The 17,612-nt window shown below is 35.6% G+C and overlaps 1 protein-coding gene across 8 annotated transcripts in view; it reads right to left on the bottom strand.

Annotated features, from left to right (window-relative positions):
* Positions 1-17,612, bottom strand: part of LOC5577895 (Down syndrome cell adhesion molecule-like protein Dscam2) — a 574,667-nt gene that overhangs the window by 47,504 nt on the left and 509,551 nt on the right. For 5 of the 8 annotated variants that reach the window (XM_021842937.1, XM_021842943.1, XM_021842940.1 and 2 more), the window contains exon 11: positions 12,812-13,096. In XM_021842937.1, the coding sequence (XP_021698629.1) occupies positions 12,812-13,096 (285 nt within the window). Of the gene's footprint in view, positions 1-12,811; positions 13,097-13,311; positions 13,600-17,612 lie in introns of all 8 variants that reach the window. The other 3 variants (XM_021842939.1, XM_021842944.1, XM_021842942.1) reach the window with 1 other exon arrangement.

Genomic DNA, 17,612 nt, shown 5'->3' with positions numbered 1-17,612 from the left:
ATAAATGCTTGAAAACAATTTTTGGCCCATTGTGGGGCAAAAGTTCGAATCAGCGGGGTAAAAGTTCGACCCTTGTATAAAATCACGGAAAAATTTGCAAATTGCCTAAAATTCACATATTATATTTAAATTTAGTTAAATTTGTCTGATCGTGTGAAAACTGTTACCAAAATTTTACATTTCCACTTAGTTTTGCGAAAAACTGCTATTTTTGAGTATATTACAATTGACCCGGTTTTGGGCAATTTTTTGATGAAAATTTAGTGTGTATTTTTCGTCAAACTTAAGTTTACGGCTGGTGTAAAGTATGCCTGTCATAAAAGGATCGATATTTTGTGTTTTAGCCCGCGAACTCATGCCCCCCCCCACCGATGGGGCAAAAGTTCGAATAAGACAATCAATTTTGAAACTGTTATAACTAAAAGGGGGTAAATATTTTGACACAAGTTTGTTCAGCAAAATAATAGCCAATATGATGAAGGTTCACTGTATGATATTTGTTTTGTTTTAATTGCTATTGTTTTCCTGGAAACTTTGATTATACCACTAAGCTCGAACTTTTGTCCCACCTTACTCTACACTTCCGTCTATAAAAAGACGCCGTTTAGTTGGATCGTGTTCGACCTCGAAAAGTTGAAACAACCGGCGAAGATTCCTTAAATATGTTATTCTGCTGTCATCGAACGTTGAGCGGAAATCATCGACCTTCGACCTATTTGCGGTTCTTGCGCCTGTTTTAACAGTTTTTTTTTCTCCCTCAATCTGGATCCTAACAATTCAAAAAAGCTTGAAGGCAAATTTAGATCCCAGGTCGGGATTATCAGCATGACCAGCCGACGTAGATGGTTGTGAATGATATGATGAACTTGTTGCTATTGTAGGCGTCGAGTCTATTAGCGGTAAGTCCTCCTCGTGGTTATCAGGACAAGAAGTTTCCTCCTCCTCAGCATTCAATATAGGATATTCATAAGCAGGTATAGTTATCACACAAACGTTGGATTGTTCAAAAATTAGTTCAAAGTCCGTTGATCTGTAAGGAACATTCATAAACCACGCGGACTTTTTTTTTTTGGAAATCAAGATCCCTCTCCCCCGTCGTGGCCTTTTGTCCATATTTGAAAATGCCACGTGGTTTATGGATAGCCCCTTATAATATCTAAAATTGGATATTGTAAACATGAAATAGCCTGCAAGGGCCCTTCATAAACCACGTGGTTATATTCTGGTTATTTTTCATCCCCTAAAACCCTTGTGGTCAACTCTTCAATTTTTTATTTTGGTTCATACGAACCGTAGCCTTTGAACAGACCGCCCCTTTAAATGAACAACCAACTTTATGGACGGCTACACAGTATAGCCAAGGGGTTATTCATAATCCATGATATTTCTGGAGAGATAGCTGGTGGATTTCAGTATCACTAAAATCGCTTATTTCAATCATTTATATCAAATATTCCATCATTTGCGATACTTTAAAAATGGGGAGGGTACAAAAAAGGGCAGGGGGTCCATTCAAATCTTAGTACCGTAATCCGGGGTAACATTGATCAGCGGGGTAACATTGATCGGGATGACTCATCTTGTTAAACGTTCAAATAAAGATTTATTGATGAAACATTTTCGAACCATCAATGGTGCCTCTCTTTCGTATTTTCATAAGCTAAAGATAATTAAGGTTTTTGCCAAAATTGCGTTTAGTTCATGCGCAAATCTGTCAACTTTTTGAAACAATGATTTCTATCATTTTCACTGACACTACCGAAAATTCATGTCTCACATGAGTTCTGCAGACGATGTGATCAAGGAAAATGCAGGTGTTACTAAAAATGGCATCGCCGAAAACGAATCCGTTGTCAAATCTTTCATAAGTTTATTCAATTTGGCAACATTAACTAATTACTATTACGAATGTAGAATTTCCTGAGGAAATTGCCTACTTTTAGGCGTGTTACGCGGTTCAAGGTGTTTTTAATTTTGAAATAACTCAAAAAGTAAATGACTTGTAAGAGTTTGATCTTCATATTCGGCTTCAGGGGCCCTGATTTTAGTAAGTAACGACATTTCCAATATTTGCAAACGTTGTTTACTTGGGGGATCAATGTTACCCCATATCAGCTGAATCAAAAAATCACTTAAAACATTTATTTAAACATAATTAAATTTTTCGAAAAACAAAATAAAGTACATAGCTAGGAGCGGTGGGTGCCAGTACTTGTTTTAAAAATATGAAGCTTGTAACATTTGTATTGTGAAATGAAAAATTTAAGAAAACCTAAAAAAATTATCAATGTTACCCCGGATTACGGTACAACTCTTCATATTGAATTTCAAGTTAAAAACATAATATGGCACATGCATTTTGCTATCCTGAAAATAAAACCCTGTGGCGGGTTATTGATTAGATTAGATTTTTCAATAAAAAATTCAAAATGTTCAAGTATATTTTAAAAATGATCTGGGGCAGACACGAACATACTGAAAACGCCATTATTTTTGTTTATTTTCATACTTTCAAGCCCGGGGTGTCCGGTCTCTGTGCATTCAGATCAACTTTTTTTTTGTCGAACAGTGTAATACTTTGGCGTTGTACACAAATAAGAGTAAAGTGGGGCAAAAGTTCGAGTGGGGTAAGAGTTTCTTTTTAAGATTTCTAGCTCAATTCAAAACAAAACTTATAAATGTTATGCTAGTTCGAATGCTATTCAAGTAAGAGACTTTCACTTAAACTATCATAAAAATCGATTGAGATTTGGAAAAGTTATGGCTATTTGTTGTTTTTTGACGTAAATATTGTAATTTTTGGTCAAACTTTCGTTGCATGGAATCAATTGAAGATAAAATCTTTTTCAATATTTTATGTAAGAGCGTTTCTAGGCCTATCACAAGGTTGCTTTGAAGTGTATTAGATTTTGCATAAATGCTTGAAAATAATTTTTGGCCCATAGTGGGGCAAAAGTTCGAATCAGCGGGGTCAAAAGTTCGACCCATGTAAAAAATCACGGAAAAATATGCAAATTGCCTAAAATCCACATATTATCTTCAAATTTAGTTATATTTGTCTGATCGTATGAAAACTGTCACCAAAATTTTACATTTCCACTTAGTTTTGCGAAAAACTGCTATTTTTGAGTATATTACAATTGACCCGGTTTTGGGCAATTTTTTGATGAAAATTTAGTGTATATTTTTCGGCAAACTTAAGTTTACGGCTGGTGTAAAGTATGCCTGTTATAAAAGGATCGATATTTTGGGTTTTAGCCAGCGAACTTTTGCCCCACACTAGATTCGAACTCTGGCCCCACCGGTGGGGCAAAAGTTCGAATAAGACAATCAATTTTGAAACTGTTATAATTAAAAATGGGTAAATATTTTGACACAAGTTTGTTCAGCAAAATTATAGCCAATATGTTGAAGGTTCACTGTATGGTATTTGTTTTGTTTTAACTGCTATTGTTTTCCTGGAAACTTTGATCATACCACTAAGGTCGAACTTTTGCCCCACCTTACTCTAACGCTCTAGGGGGAGGGAGGGAATAAGCTCTAGCGTTACGGCTCATACAAAAAATCGATTTTCTTTTCATACAAAAAGCGTTACGGACTGGAGGAGTAATAAATGGACGCTGCATTTTAGGATTCTTTTTCAATTTAACCCGTAACATGCCGGGACGAACCTACAATTTTCAAAATGCTCGTTCTCAGCAATGTGTCAACCGATTTTTGAAATTGTTGGCTTTTAATGACGATGAATAGATGTACTAACTTTCAGCGGTAATGCCGACTGAACCACACCCCCTTTTTGGAGATGCAAATATGTCTGTGTTATTTTTCTCGTTTATCACGATGAGCTAACCAAATAACTCTGGTTTTTTAATGGATTGGTTGTCCAGTTAGTTAGTTATCTTTATTAGGGAGATTTTCAGCCCTTGGACCTGGTTGTCCAGTTACCCAAATCTTATCAGAGAGGTGGCGTTCAGTGAGGGGATGGTTATACATATCTTGGGAATAACTTGGCTCCGATGGTTCTCCAGAAAATTCGGCATGTACCGTTTTGATTCATATTATGAGCACTAAAGGCTTATGGATGTTTCGGATCTTCCAGAGGCCATTAAAGTGGCGAATTATGCCATGAACAATTCAAGTCATCTGTTGTGCTCTTCAGTTATGACCTAATATATTTGGAACAAATAACAGGGGTTTAGGATAATATTCACAAAATGACCATTTCTAGGATCTTCCGCATTTACAATAGGGTCCTAAAGCCCTGTCCCAATTTTAGTATCAAACGCTTAAGTTTAGGGCAGAAACAAATGTTTACTCAATTTTTAAATGATTTTCATTGATTTAAGTACAAAAACATTTTTCTATGATTTTTGATTTTTGGTTTAAACTCAAATTTTGGGTATATTTTGTTTTCCGTGACCCTTCCGAAATGTCAGATAGGAACAACCGCAGTGTTAAAACTATAAGCCCTGTGGCAATTTTGTCGAAAAAGTGAATGTCAAACATGATCACAAGTGTCAAGGTTCATATTTGGAACTATTTTTAAAATTGAATTTTGAAAAGGTCATATCCGTTATTTGAGCTAGAAAAACTGCTAAAGTAGTCGCAAGAACATGCTCTTTCGTATTATTAAATAAAAACAAGAATTCATTAAACATTTTAGGACCCAATTCCGGTTATTCCGAACTTTCCGGAGAACCAAGTTGTGCCAAATAATTCCCGAGATGTGTGTAATCATCCCTCACATAACGCCACCTCTCTGATAAGATTTGGGAAACTGTACAACCAATCAATTCAGCTCAGTGTGAAAAACGAGAAAGAACACAGACATATTCGCATCTCCAAAAATGGAATGGGGGAGTGTTTCAGAGGCGTTGAGCGGAAACGTTAAAAGTCACTAAAAGTCAAAAATTTCGAAGTTTTGCTGAGAACGAGCCTTTTTAAAATTGTAGGTCCGTCCCAGCACTTTACGGGTTAAACAAAACAGTGATTATAGGAAGAATAGAGAATAACAGTCATGAAGCTAAATTGATGGATTTGATAAATTTAGGAAAAAGGTAGAAAGTAAATTACTCAAGGCGACACACTTGCCCAAAATTCCGCTATATGATAAAAAATAATATTATGCATTATGTCACAGTATTTTTGCTCAAATCTGTTTCGTACACACTTAATTTAGAAAGCCAACTCTCGGCTTGTATTAACCGACTTTGTAGGTACTCGGCACACGATTTTCACAACATCCCAGGAAATAAAAACCGAGTATCAATAAACCGTGTTTCATCACTATGAAATCCAGGCAACCTGCCAGTTCGTTAACTGAATCTCGACTAAAATTGATAAACTGAGATTTGCATAGCTGAGTTTGGGAGAAAGAACTAAGTTTGCACATTTATTTATCAATCGAAAAAATATTATTATGCCCAGCACACAATCAAACTGACAGTCTCCAAAATTGTTTTGTAACTTTCCCCATTGGTGGAATAAGAGTTCGAAACAAGGGGAAAAAATCATTGATTGAAACATTTATTATCTATATATCTGTGAATGTCATTTCAATCGAGCAAGAGACCTGTCAAATGCTTCTTACGCACGCTAAAAATAGCTCTCGCAACAGTTCATACCGCTCATGCAAAATTCGCTTCTTCTGACGTGATATATGGTTTGTATAAACTAGTGTCAGATGAAATGTTCATGTTTTGCATGAAGTATGAGCTCCAGGTTTTCCAAAAATTCAGCCAACGCACTGTGTTTTATTTTCTCGTTTTCATACGCTTTTTGAATAGCGCCCTAACCGTTGATTTTAGCGATAAAGTTTGTTCGGAGAAGTTTCTTGGTATATTGAAGCGCAACTTTTGACGAAAAAAGTTTTGTGATCAATCCACCTAGCAGTGAGATAGAAAAACTATTTTTTCAAAACATTTAGATAGACATATGGTGTCTTCGGCAAAGTTGTAGAATTGGCGATTTGAAGCAATTTTGTCGAAGACACAATTTTTCTATCTCTTATACTTTTTGAGATACATGCCGTTGTATGTGAATGACCCCTTAAAATCATATATTTTATCATAACTTTTTTCCTAGATTTTTAACATTTTTTGTGTTTTTTAACATAATTGTTTGTGATAGAAAAACCTGTGTTTTTGCTGAACATATTATCACCCTATCTTTTGAAGTAACAAAGTTATTCATGAATTACTCTTTTTTCAAGGGGTAGTTTAGGCCTCTAAAACTGGCTTCAGCGCAAAATGGCGCAGACAACTCTTACAAATCATGAAAGAACCATATCTCCCCTTTCGGCAGTTGATAAAAACTTTTGTCTATAAGCGTCTTTGCATGGGTTTTTACTATCAAACAAATAAGCCTTATTAAAACGAATTCGACTGATGACTCTTTTACTTTTAGAGATAGAGAGGTGCAATGTTCAGCAAAAACACACGTTTTAGGATGTTTAACAACTTTGTAGAAGACATGAAAAATGTTAAAAATCTTGTAAAAGAGTTACGAATTTTTTAACTTAAAGTACACAAATTTGTATAAAAAAAAGTGTTTAAAATCATTTTCGTTTATAACTTTTTACTTAACATGGTTTTTTTTATGATAAACAACTTTGTAGAAAACACAAAAAATGTTAAAAATCTTGGAAACAAGTTATGATAAAAAATATGATTTTTAGGGGTCATTGACATACAACGGCATATATCTCAAAAAGTATAAGAGATAGAAAAACTGTGTCTTCGACAAAGTTGTTTCAAATTGCCAATTCTACAACTTTGCCGAAGACACCATATGTCTATCTAAATGTTTTGAAAAAATAGTTTTGCTATCTCACTGCTAGGTGGATTGATCACAAAACTATTTTCGTCAAAAGTTTTGAAATAGATGCGACTACCCAAAGTTATCAAGCAAAAGGTACTTCCTAGTTTTATGAAAAACGCATTTGTTTCAAAAATTCTACAAAAAAGCAAAATTCAAAGCGATGACATCTAGTTTTTTCGACCATAATTTGCTTGATTGAGTATAGTGAACATTTTTGAGCAGAAATTGAAACTTTCGATCACACACAAAATTTCTTTAACTCAAAACATTACGAACAACCCTATTTTTTTGGACCCGTTCGCCTGTAACTCAAATTCAAAGCGATGACGTATAGTTTTGTCGACATGAAAATGATTGTGAAAGTCAAGTTAACATGTTTGAGTAAAAAATTAATTTACGATAACACCCAAATTTTTTTTTACCCAGAAAACCACACAATAAACGTATTTCTTGAGATTTTTTGTCTGTAAATTTAAATTGATTACAATGACATGTATTTTTTTCGACATGAATTTACTTGAAGATGTGAAGTTAATATTGTAGAATAGAAAAAAAAATGATTACACTCAAAATTGTTTTTACAAACAAAACAATATAAACAACTTATTTCCCGAGTTTGTTCGTCTGTAAATATAAACTCAAGGCTATGAAATGTAGTTTTTTAGGCATTAATTAACTTGTAGAAGTCAAGTGAACATTTTGAAGAAAAATTAAATTTTTGATTACACTTAAAATTTCTTTCATCCAAAATATTTCGATAAACACTAATTTTTGGACCCCATTGCCTGTAACTCAATATTCAAAGCGATAACATATAGTTTTTTCGACGTTAAATTGATTGTGAAAGTCGAATGAATATGTTTGAGTGAAAAAAATATCCGATAACACTTAAAATTCATTTTACCCAGAAAACCACACAAAAACGTGTTTCTTGAGCTTTTTTAATTGTAAATCAAAAATTGGGGTTTTCGTAATGTTTTATTTAAAAAAACTTTTGAGTGTAATCAAAAATTTAAATTTATGCTCAAAAATGTTCACTTGACTTCTACAAGTAAATTCATGCCGAAAAAACTACATGTCATAGTCTTGAGTTTTTATTTACCGATGAACAAACTCGGGAAACAAGTTGTTTATGATGTGTTGTTGGTAAAAACAATTTTGAGTGTAGTCAAAAAATATCTTTCTAATCTGCAACATTCGCTTAACCTCTGCAAGTAAATTCGTGTCGACAAAAACTACATGTCATAGCCTTTAATTATAATTTACAGACAAAAAAGCTTAAGAAATACGTTTTCGAAAGATATTTCACTACAAGTTTCTCGAATATCAAAACTTTTGTTTATATAAAAACATTTGTGAGGATCTATATTTTTCTCCATTATTTACAACCGGTACTAAAAATACTTTTGTGAACATATATTTCAATATCGTGAAATAGTTCATTAAACGAAATTGCCATACAAAGCATTACGCGTTGAGTATCGAATCTTTTGGTATAGGAACCCCTTTGCATTTTGATTATTCAAATAAATAACCTTTAACACAATTCCAGTAAATAAATGTTGTTAATACCGACTTAAGGATCATCGACTCTTGAAAATTTTGAAAATTTCATAACTTCAAGAAATATTCAACAAGTTTATTAGGAAGATTTCAGCCACTAAAAATGATTTGCCGAAAATCACCCTTCTTGCTTATCATGTTGTTGAAATTGATAAATTCTCTGAAACTATAAATATCGTGGTCCTTGATCTATTGAACAACCAGTAAACACAAATCTCAATAATGAGGTTCTCCCAAAATCATTTCAGATCTGCTTCGAAATACTCAAGAATGATATGGTGCAGAGCTACTTGGGCACTTGCATGATTCACATTGGCAATTAGAAACACTTCAATCCGACGGATATTCTGTCCAAATATGAGCTCAGTAGCTTTCAAAAAAAAAACCACTGCCGAAATGAATCAAAAGTGTCAAAAATAGGATCCGGCTCCCTATTCGGATGCAAAACTCACTTGCTCAACCATAAGACCCATTGAGTGTCTGTCAATACCCAATGTTATTATTCACATTAGAAAGGTTCGTTATAATTCTAGCAGAAAAACAAAGAATAAGGCCTCCATGTGGGGACGGACCTGGTATAGTGGTGTTGATGAACTAGCCCATAGCTAAAAATCTCGTTTTTAAAGATAAAAAATAAAGCTTTGAGTGGAAAAAGGCAGATAAAACAAATTGATGATCCAACTCATGTATTGTGGCTGTTAAACTGCATACGGTACAAGCTTCAAAATTCTCGAGCATGATATATGAGAATTCAAAATTTTCGAAAAGTGAATGGCTGTGAATAACTTTTCCGAAGACAAACTGGAGCTACCTAGCATTTATCCGCTTTTTAACTTTTGATATGCTGAATTACTTTGCCAAAGACTGGTTTATCAGGATCTCAGGATACATAAGACTGAATAAAATTTGTTCCTAGCGCCACCTAGCGTAGAAATTTCCAATTAGTTTTGTCACTGCTGGGCATCCCTTGATCTGCTTAACAACTTTGCCGAAGACACCAACCTTCTAGCTCATCTGGGACTTGAGATATAGAAGATAGAAGAAAATTTATTACTAGCGCCACCTAGTGGAAAAATTCCCAATTAGTTGGTTGGTTTGACTTTATTAACGAGATTTTTAGCCCTAGGCTAGTTCATCTCGGGACCAACGGCTTTACTTCCCTTCCGAAGGAAGTCGTCACTATAACTTTTCACGTCATAAGTGACTATGTCGGGGATGGGATTCGATCCCAGGTCCTCGGCGTGAGAGGCGAGTGTTCTAACCACTACACCAGGTCCGTCCCCCCAATTCCCAATTAGCTTTGCTTCTGCCGGACAGCCCTTGATCTGCTGAACAACTTTGCTGAACCACTAGGACTGTTTTCCTAAGCTTCCTGAACCATAAAGTAAAGAAGTTTTTCTGGAAGTTCTGAAAATTTCAACAAAATCCATTGAGAAACCAAAACGTTATGCACATTTTAGTGTGTTTTTTGCATGTTTAAAGTATGTTGGCTGGATGAAGGATAACCCCTCTACTAGCAACGATATTTTTTTAACACGAAACAATATTCAATTCATTATAACTTTTTTTGTTTGACAATATTTTTGCACCATTTTTCAAAACTTCTCAAAAAACTCTTCTTTTCTGTTTGTATTGATGGTTCGTCTTCTAGATCCAGAGATATTCCTAAAATTTATTGGGGGATAGACGCGTAGCCATAACTCACGTAAAAATCTCAAGCCTCAAAATTTTCATCTTGTTCGGATATTTGTTCAAATACATGGATGAGAGCCTGTTGTGAAAAAATTATACAATTTGGTGCAACCGTTTTTGAGCATTTATATTTCTGATACTACGCTAGCCAAATAAAGATCTTGAAAATCATTTATCAAATATCATTTTGTAATCTTCAGAGAATACTTTACCGATTTGAATTATTTTTTTCAGCACAGCTCCTTGTTACCTGACATTGTATAGCGCACATTTTATTTTTTTGATTAGGGTAGAATCACCGGTTTTGGCCATACGCCAGTTGTAGCAATAGGGGATTATACACCGTTTTACATAGACAATCAGCATGAAACCTTGTGTGTTCAATAGATACCCTTCACATGATATAGCTACACTCATTTACTCGTCCAAATTGATTCAAAACATAAGAAAAACATTTCATTTTCCTTATAATTTTAACTCCCATGCCTGTCCTAATTTGGCCAGGGCACTCCTAATTTGGCTACTCTCATGAGAAATCAATGCGATTGGACAATTTAGGAACCGTAGATAAATCTCTGGCCGAAACTGGTTCCGTTGGCCTATATTGACCAACGGGATTTTCAAAGCGAAAAAATGGTTATAGCTCAGTTTCGATATTTTACACATATAATATGGATTGAAAGCTTGCATTTGACATATTTGTAGTATAAATACGGCTCTCCCAAAGAATATCAGAATATCTTCAAAACCAATTGTCACGGATAATAATACTGGAAGAGTTTTTTGATAACATGGCGCAAAGATATGAAGCAACAAAAAATGTTTCACGATTTAAATTTTTTTTCGTGATAAAAAATGAAGCTTGAGGAGTTAACATGTAAAATGGTGTGCTACAGAAACTCTAAAAACGTACATTATTTGAAAGTATGAGTTTGAACCATATATGAAAGGCGGAGAAGGTGGTCTGAAATCGGCAGCATCCATTTGTTACGTAACACACAAATTGGGAATTTTTGATTTCATCCCCCCATCCGTAACGCTTTTTTTGTATGGTAATTGTTATTTTTTTATATGACCCGTAACGCTTGAGTCATCTTTATTCTCTTTAGAGCGTTACGTAATTTGTAGACGACGCGTTACAAACTTTAAACAATATTGGAGCTTCAATCAATCTGAGTGTGTGCAGAATCATAAAAGTTTAATATACAATTTGCTGAGACTTATTCATTTTTGGAGGCTTAATACATAATTAATTTAACTGACATTTATTACATTATAACTATTATAATACAAAAATTTAGTGTTACACAAAATTAGATTTAGCATAACATATTGAAGACTTAATTTATACAAAGAAGCTGATGTGTCGCAGATAATGCTTAAGAGAAATATGTATTGCTGTCTACAATTTATTCATCATAAATTTCTATGTTGTGATATCATCTTAATGTTTCATTTAGGTTTTATTCGTTTCTGCTGATCAGGAAGATATTCAATGTGGGTGTTTTATGCTGGATAATTGTGCATCAAAGCGGACAGATGTTTCGATCGGTTCAAAATAAAAATATATTCTACAATTGCCACAAGCAGTATTCAAGCTATTATTATTTAATCGTTTGATGTTGATAATGATTGGTTCTGATACTGATTGCGCAGGAAGGTATACTGGGGAAGTTGAATGGGTCGAGGAACAGATGCGAGATTAAAATCATAAGAGGCATTGAATGGGGGGAATGTGTGTATTATTTATATTCATAGAAAGAGAGTAAACACTAGCGTTTGTGAGTGGGGTTTGCGGAAGCCTTCTGTCCAAATCGAACTCAAACAGTAATTAACTGAAAGAACTTAACGCATAAATAGTACGTTCAAAACGACAAACTCATAGAACCAAACTTTTGAACAAAAGTGGTAACAGTGAAGCAATAAAGCTTTAGTCAAATATCGATATTCAAGCAAGGCTTTATTATATATAGGGTTGGGTTGGGGCTTAATCTTATATCCAGGGTGATATTCACAAGCGAATTCTTTCGTGGATTTCATGGCTATGCCACAAGAAGAACCGCTGTACCGTTTCTAGAAGAAACGGCAATTGAAACAGAGATTTGTTTGTGGAAATATTTTCATTCCGATTGAGAACACAGCTTTGTCGGGGGAGTAAAAGTGGGAAAAATAGAGAGTGAAAGCAACTTCATTGCTCTACAACTACTTTGAATTCAACGTCTACGGCATGCGAGCTCTACCGACGAAAACAACGAAAAACGAACATGAACAAAAGAGAAATAACGGTGTACAGTGAGGAAAAGACTTCGGAATAGGCAATAGAAGACAGTTGAAGGACATAGTGAGGAAGAAGGAAAGGGGAAAGTGAAATGAAGAAAGATCAAGCATGATCCACTGGTTCCTGAATCTCTGGAAGATTCGTCTTTTATTGAAATTGTAAGGAACGAGTAGACTGAAGGATAGGACAGTTTGCAGTGATGGAGATCTTCACCGGAAAGGGCAACGAAAGACTGGAAGAGAAAAGAAATGAAAGAGAAAACAAAGAAAGAGGTGGTGCAGAAAACAATTACCTGGTGATCGGCCGCAAACCCACTGCGTGCCAAAGCAACTGGGAAGGGACACACAATGGTGGTTATAATTGCGCGTATAAAGATATATGTATGCATCGTAAGATTTTGAAAGAAACGAATGCAGGAACGGGTGCAGTGTTGCAAACAGTGGCATGACTTTACTTTACCTTTTACCTGTAACGACGCAGTGAACTTCACCTCGGCCGCTGGATTGCTGGCGACGCACGTGTAATCACCGGAGTGTGCCGCTGATAGGGAGGGAATATTGAGGAGGGACGAATACTGATCGAGAGTGGACACGTTGGCACCGAGCATAGAGGATAGCGGGTCACCATCTTTGAGCCACTTGAAAGACATTGGCTGGTCACCTTTGGATACACCACATACGGTACGGGTTCGCATGCCCTCGGCCAGGCCGTCTTGGAAGGAGAAAGGCTCGATATTGGGAGGAACTGAACGTAATGGATGTGTTCGCGGTTTGTTCATAGTGTTTTTGGTTTTTACAATTTGTTCCCACCGTACAGGCACAGTAGTGGTAGTTTAGTAGTAGTAGTAGTAGTGGTAGTAGAAGTGGTAGTGGTGTGGTAGAGTTTAACGGAAACGGAAAGAGAAAAGAAAAAGAAAAAAAACACGTGAGTATTATTTGGTATTAGCACGACACGGTTACCGTTGACGAGCAGTGACTGGCTGCCCTCAGTTTCGGACGCAGTGTTGCGCACGACGCAGGAATAGTTTCCGGTGTGGTCGGCGGACAGGTTCTCGATGACCAGGATCGAGTTGTACTGGTCCACTTGGGTGACGGACATTCGCTGGCTGGGATCGATTGGACGGCCGTCTTTGCGCCAGTTGATGGTAAGTGGGATATCTCCCTTGATTACGGAGCATGTTATCGAGGCACGGTCACCGACGTTCAACGACAGGATCGACGAGTGGAACGGATTCAGCTTCGGTGGTACTGAAATTTTACAATGTTTGTTAGCATGAGCTGACAGATTGGTATGTGGGTTTATCACATTTCGATTTTACCAATGTGTGATTGTTTCAATAGTTCACATATGTTTTTGCATCCCAACAATAAAAAAACGATATGTGGCATTATGTTTAACGGAATAATGCCAAATAGCTTTATACCAAACCAAGAGAGCCTCGTCTGATGATGATGAGAAAAGCGACTCTGTTAAAGTCGCACGCCTTCTATTGAAAATAACATTCTCTAGTAATAATCTCAACATGTTAAAAAATCAGCCCGTTAGTATAAATAGTAAAAATTTGCTCTTGGATTCGCACTACTGCTCAATCTTGGAACGGATGTTGGTCATGGCTTGGAAATAAAAAAATGTCATAACAGATTTTTGAACAGACATTTCTCTTAAACAAGTCGTTCGATTTCAAATCTTCTCTCACAGTCATAAAGCTGGACTCTTTAGCTAATAAATAAAAATATTCTACATAGTCATAGCAAGGAACAGTCCGAACGGGGTGTGAAAATATGTATTCCTATAAAAAGAGCGTTACAATGGTTCAGAGCTCATATCTCAGGCATCAGACAAAAATATTATAATTTTATTTCACCGTTGGAAACCTTCAAGACTAGCATTGCAGGGAAAAATATCAAACATAGTTGTAGCAAGACAAATGGAGAATGCGGAGCTGCCATTTGAAATGTTTACCAAACCTAAAAAAAATATTTCGGTGCCGCTATGCAACCAATTTTTCGATTTTGCTTCACGATTCGACACATCTAGTGTAGATCTTAAATAGACAAACACTAAACATGCTCGTAGATAAGAAAAAAAAAGGAATAAAGGGTTGCCACTAAAAATTGTTTAATATTTTCAAAAAATCATAGACTTTATGATGAACAAACCAATTTTTGATTTTATTTTTAACATTTGAATGCTTAAAGTTATATCCTTCGGGGAAAAACAATTTTGCACATAGTCGTAGTAAGATTTTTTAAGGGGTGTGCCCTATCTCGTGGACCCGTTTGCCCGTAAATCAAAATTCAAATTGATGAAGAGTAGTTTTTTTCTTCATAAAATTAATTGTAAAAGTCAAGTTATTAAAATTTAATAGAGATATACATTTTTGAAAACACTCAAAATTTATTATACCTAATAACTAAGGAAAAACCTTTTTTCACCTGTAGCTCAAAATTCAATACATTTACATGTAGTTTTTTTTTCGACTTAAAATTCGTTGCAGAAGTATGTTGCTGAAGTTTCGACATAAAGAATTTATTGCTACCAAAGCTAGATAGTCGTCGGCAAATCCATAAGTTGGAAAACCGCTATTATTGAGTTGCCTCAATAGCGTATCTGCTACGAAATTCCACAAAAGTGGTGATCAGACTCCCCCTTGGGGGCATCCGCAAACACTCAATTTTTGAATCGTCGAGAAGGGATGTCGCTTTTTGAGCATTTGATGAATCCAATTGGTAATTATTGTAGGTAGCTCATGGTTCCGTGCAGCTTCCAATATGGCATCGAAAGACACGTTATCAAAGGCACCCTCAATATCCAAGAAAACACAATTTCAAAAGAAAAGAGGTCAGACTGATTGGTCTAAAACTCTTCGCTTCTTCATACGACGCACGTCCTCCTATCGGGATAAACTTTACAGCCTTCTTGTAAGCCTTGCGAGCCGACTTGAACGACTCTGATCCAGCTGAACGGCGTCTGTTCCAACTCCTTCTACATTGTTTCCTGAGTCTAGTCAGATCGGAATTCCACCATGTAGTCTTTGCAGACCGCAGAGGCATCATCCAGATCACATGGATTTTCAATGGACGGAGAATATCCATGGAATTTGGTCGCAACCAATTCAATATAGAGTTCCCAGTTTGTTGACCGGGGGTTCCTAAAACGCAAAGTCTGCGCAGTTACATTTGAATGCTCAAAGAAGATGTAACGACGATCAGATAATGATTCCTCATCTGATACATGCCAATTCGTCAACTCGTGATTCTATTCGAACAGAACGTTATGTCTAACACAGGGCTGGTAGCAATCAAAGACCAAAATAATAGTGACTTTAGTGACCAAAATGATCAAAATAGTGACCAAATAGTGACCAAAAAGTGACCTTAAAGTGACTTCAAAACCAGAAGTATTAGTCATAAAATAAACCAGAAAGGAAAATACGTTCTATATTGATATTTACGAATGCACATATTGTGTAATTTTAGAATGTAGAGAATAGCAGTAATGGCTGGAAATGTTTCTTAACATTTGTCTGTCCAGGATAAGCCTTGATTGCTCAGAAAGATGGTACATTTAAGATTTAACTTATTCATAAAAAGTGGATGAATTTCAGAACATTCTGAAAAAAAAAATCCTTGCCTATCAAATATTAAAAACAAGCAGAAAAACTGAAACAATGGTAAAATTTGTGGCAGAATTTCTGTAAAATTAAAACCCTTTCTTCTGAGTAAACACTTATAACACTAATATCTACAATTAAACTGAACGTTCCAATAAATGAATTTCTGAAAACAATCATATCGTAAAACTTGTGAGGTTACAGGATTTATATGTTCTACGACCCTGAAAATGACTAATTTTGCATACCGTGCACCCCCGCTAATTTGGACGGTACCTCATGCAAACCATTTGAAATTGAATACTTAAAACCGTGTTTCTGTTTAGTCTTCTGGCTGTTTTGTTTTGATTCAGCGTTTCGTTTCACAACGTTCCATTTGACTTCATTGCATTCCATGAGCTAAATGACTGTTTAATCATTAATTTAGAATAAAAGCGGTCAAATCAATGGGGGTATCTAGTACTTACATTGTAAACAAACAGTAAACGATTGAAACCGCATATGTGTTGCTAAAATGTATTAACAGTATATTTGACGCATGGAAATCGCCACTGATATCACTATAAACGGTTTAAATTTGCTTTCTTCTGGAGGAAATCTCCAGAGGAATTTCTGGACAAAATCCTCCTCCTGGGAAAATCCTCGGATAAATTATCCTCTGAGAAACTTCTGGAGAAAATTCCCGAAGGATTTCTTAGAAACAAATTCTTAGAATTCCTGGCGGAAATCCTTACGAGATTTTCTGAAGGAAATTCCTGGAAGAATTTCTGGACGAAATCTACGAAGAAATTTTTGATGGAAATACCCGAAGAAATTCCTGGAGGAAACCCCCGGAGGTTTTGCTGTAGCGAATCCGCAGATGAATTCTTGAAAGAGGTCCCCGTAATAAATCCAAGAAGAAACTAGTGGTGGGAATCCATAGATTAGTTCCTGGTGGAAGTTGTGTTAGACACATCGGAACAACTTCGGTAGAATTTCTGGAAGAGCTCCTGGAGTGCTCTGTTGGAGAACTTCGTTGAGGAATCTTTAGATGTATTCTCGTAGAAATTATTTGATTCCCCGGAAAAATAGCTTGATGTTTGCTTTCCTTTTTAAATCAAACAGCTCAAATCTTGGTTCAAATCCGACATAAAATATACCAGGCTGCTAGCCTGTTCCAGAAAATAGACCTGAAAACTGATATAAAATAAAATTGGAACTTCATTTGCAACATCGGTTCAAGCTCAATTCTTTACTAAGGTCCAAAAATTTGAACCAAACCTGTGATTTGGTCCACCGGTGAAGTTGCCCTAAGTTTTGCCAGAATCTCCTACAAAAAATTGCTCAGAAAAAAAATTGCCATTTTTTATGGGAAATGTTTACGAAATATTCACCTAAATTCTTCCATAAAGCTAGCTAGGATTCCCTATTTTCTTGACACTTTCGTTTCCCAATCACACTATATTTGATATTACAAATATCAATTTCTTTTTGATGAAGTTTGAAAAGTTCCACCAGCCTTGAATTTAATTTTCAGCAGATCACGAAAATAGTGACTTTAGTGACCATTTTTCTGAAAAAAGTGACTTTAGTGACTTTTTGTTGGAAATAGTGACTTTTAAGTGACCAGGTCGAAAAAAGTGACCAAGTCACTAAAAAGTGACTTGC

Source organism: Aedes aegypti, chromosome 2, assembly GCF_002204515.2.
Source record: "Aedes aegypti strain LVP_AGWG chromosome 2, AaegL5.0 Primary Assembly, whole genome shotgun sequence".
Taxonomy (NCBI): Eukaryota; Metazoa; Arthropoda; class Insecta; order Diptera; family Culicidae; genus Aedes; species Aedes aegypti.
This window is presented reverse-complemented; position numbering and strand designations above follow the sequence as displayed.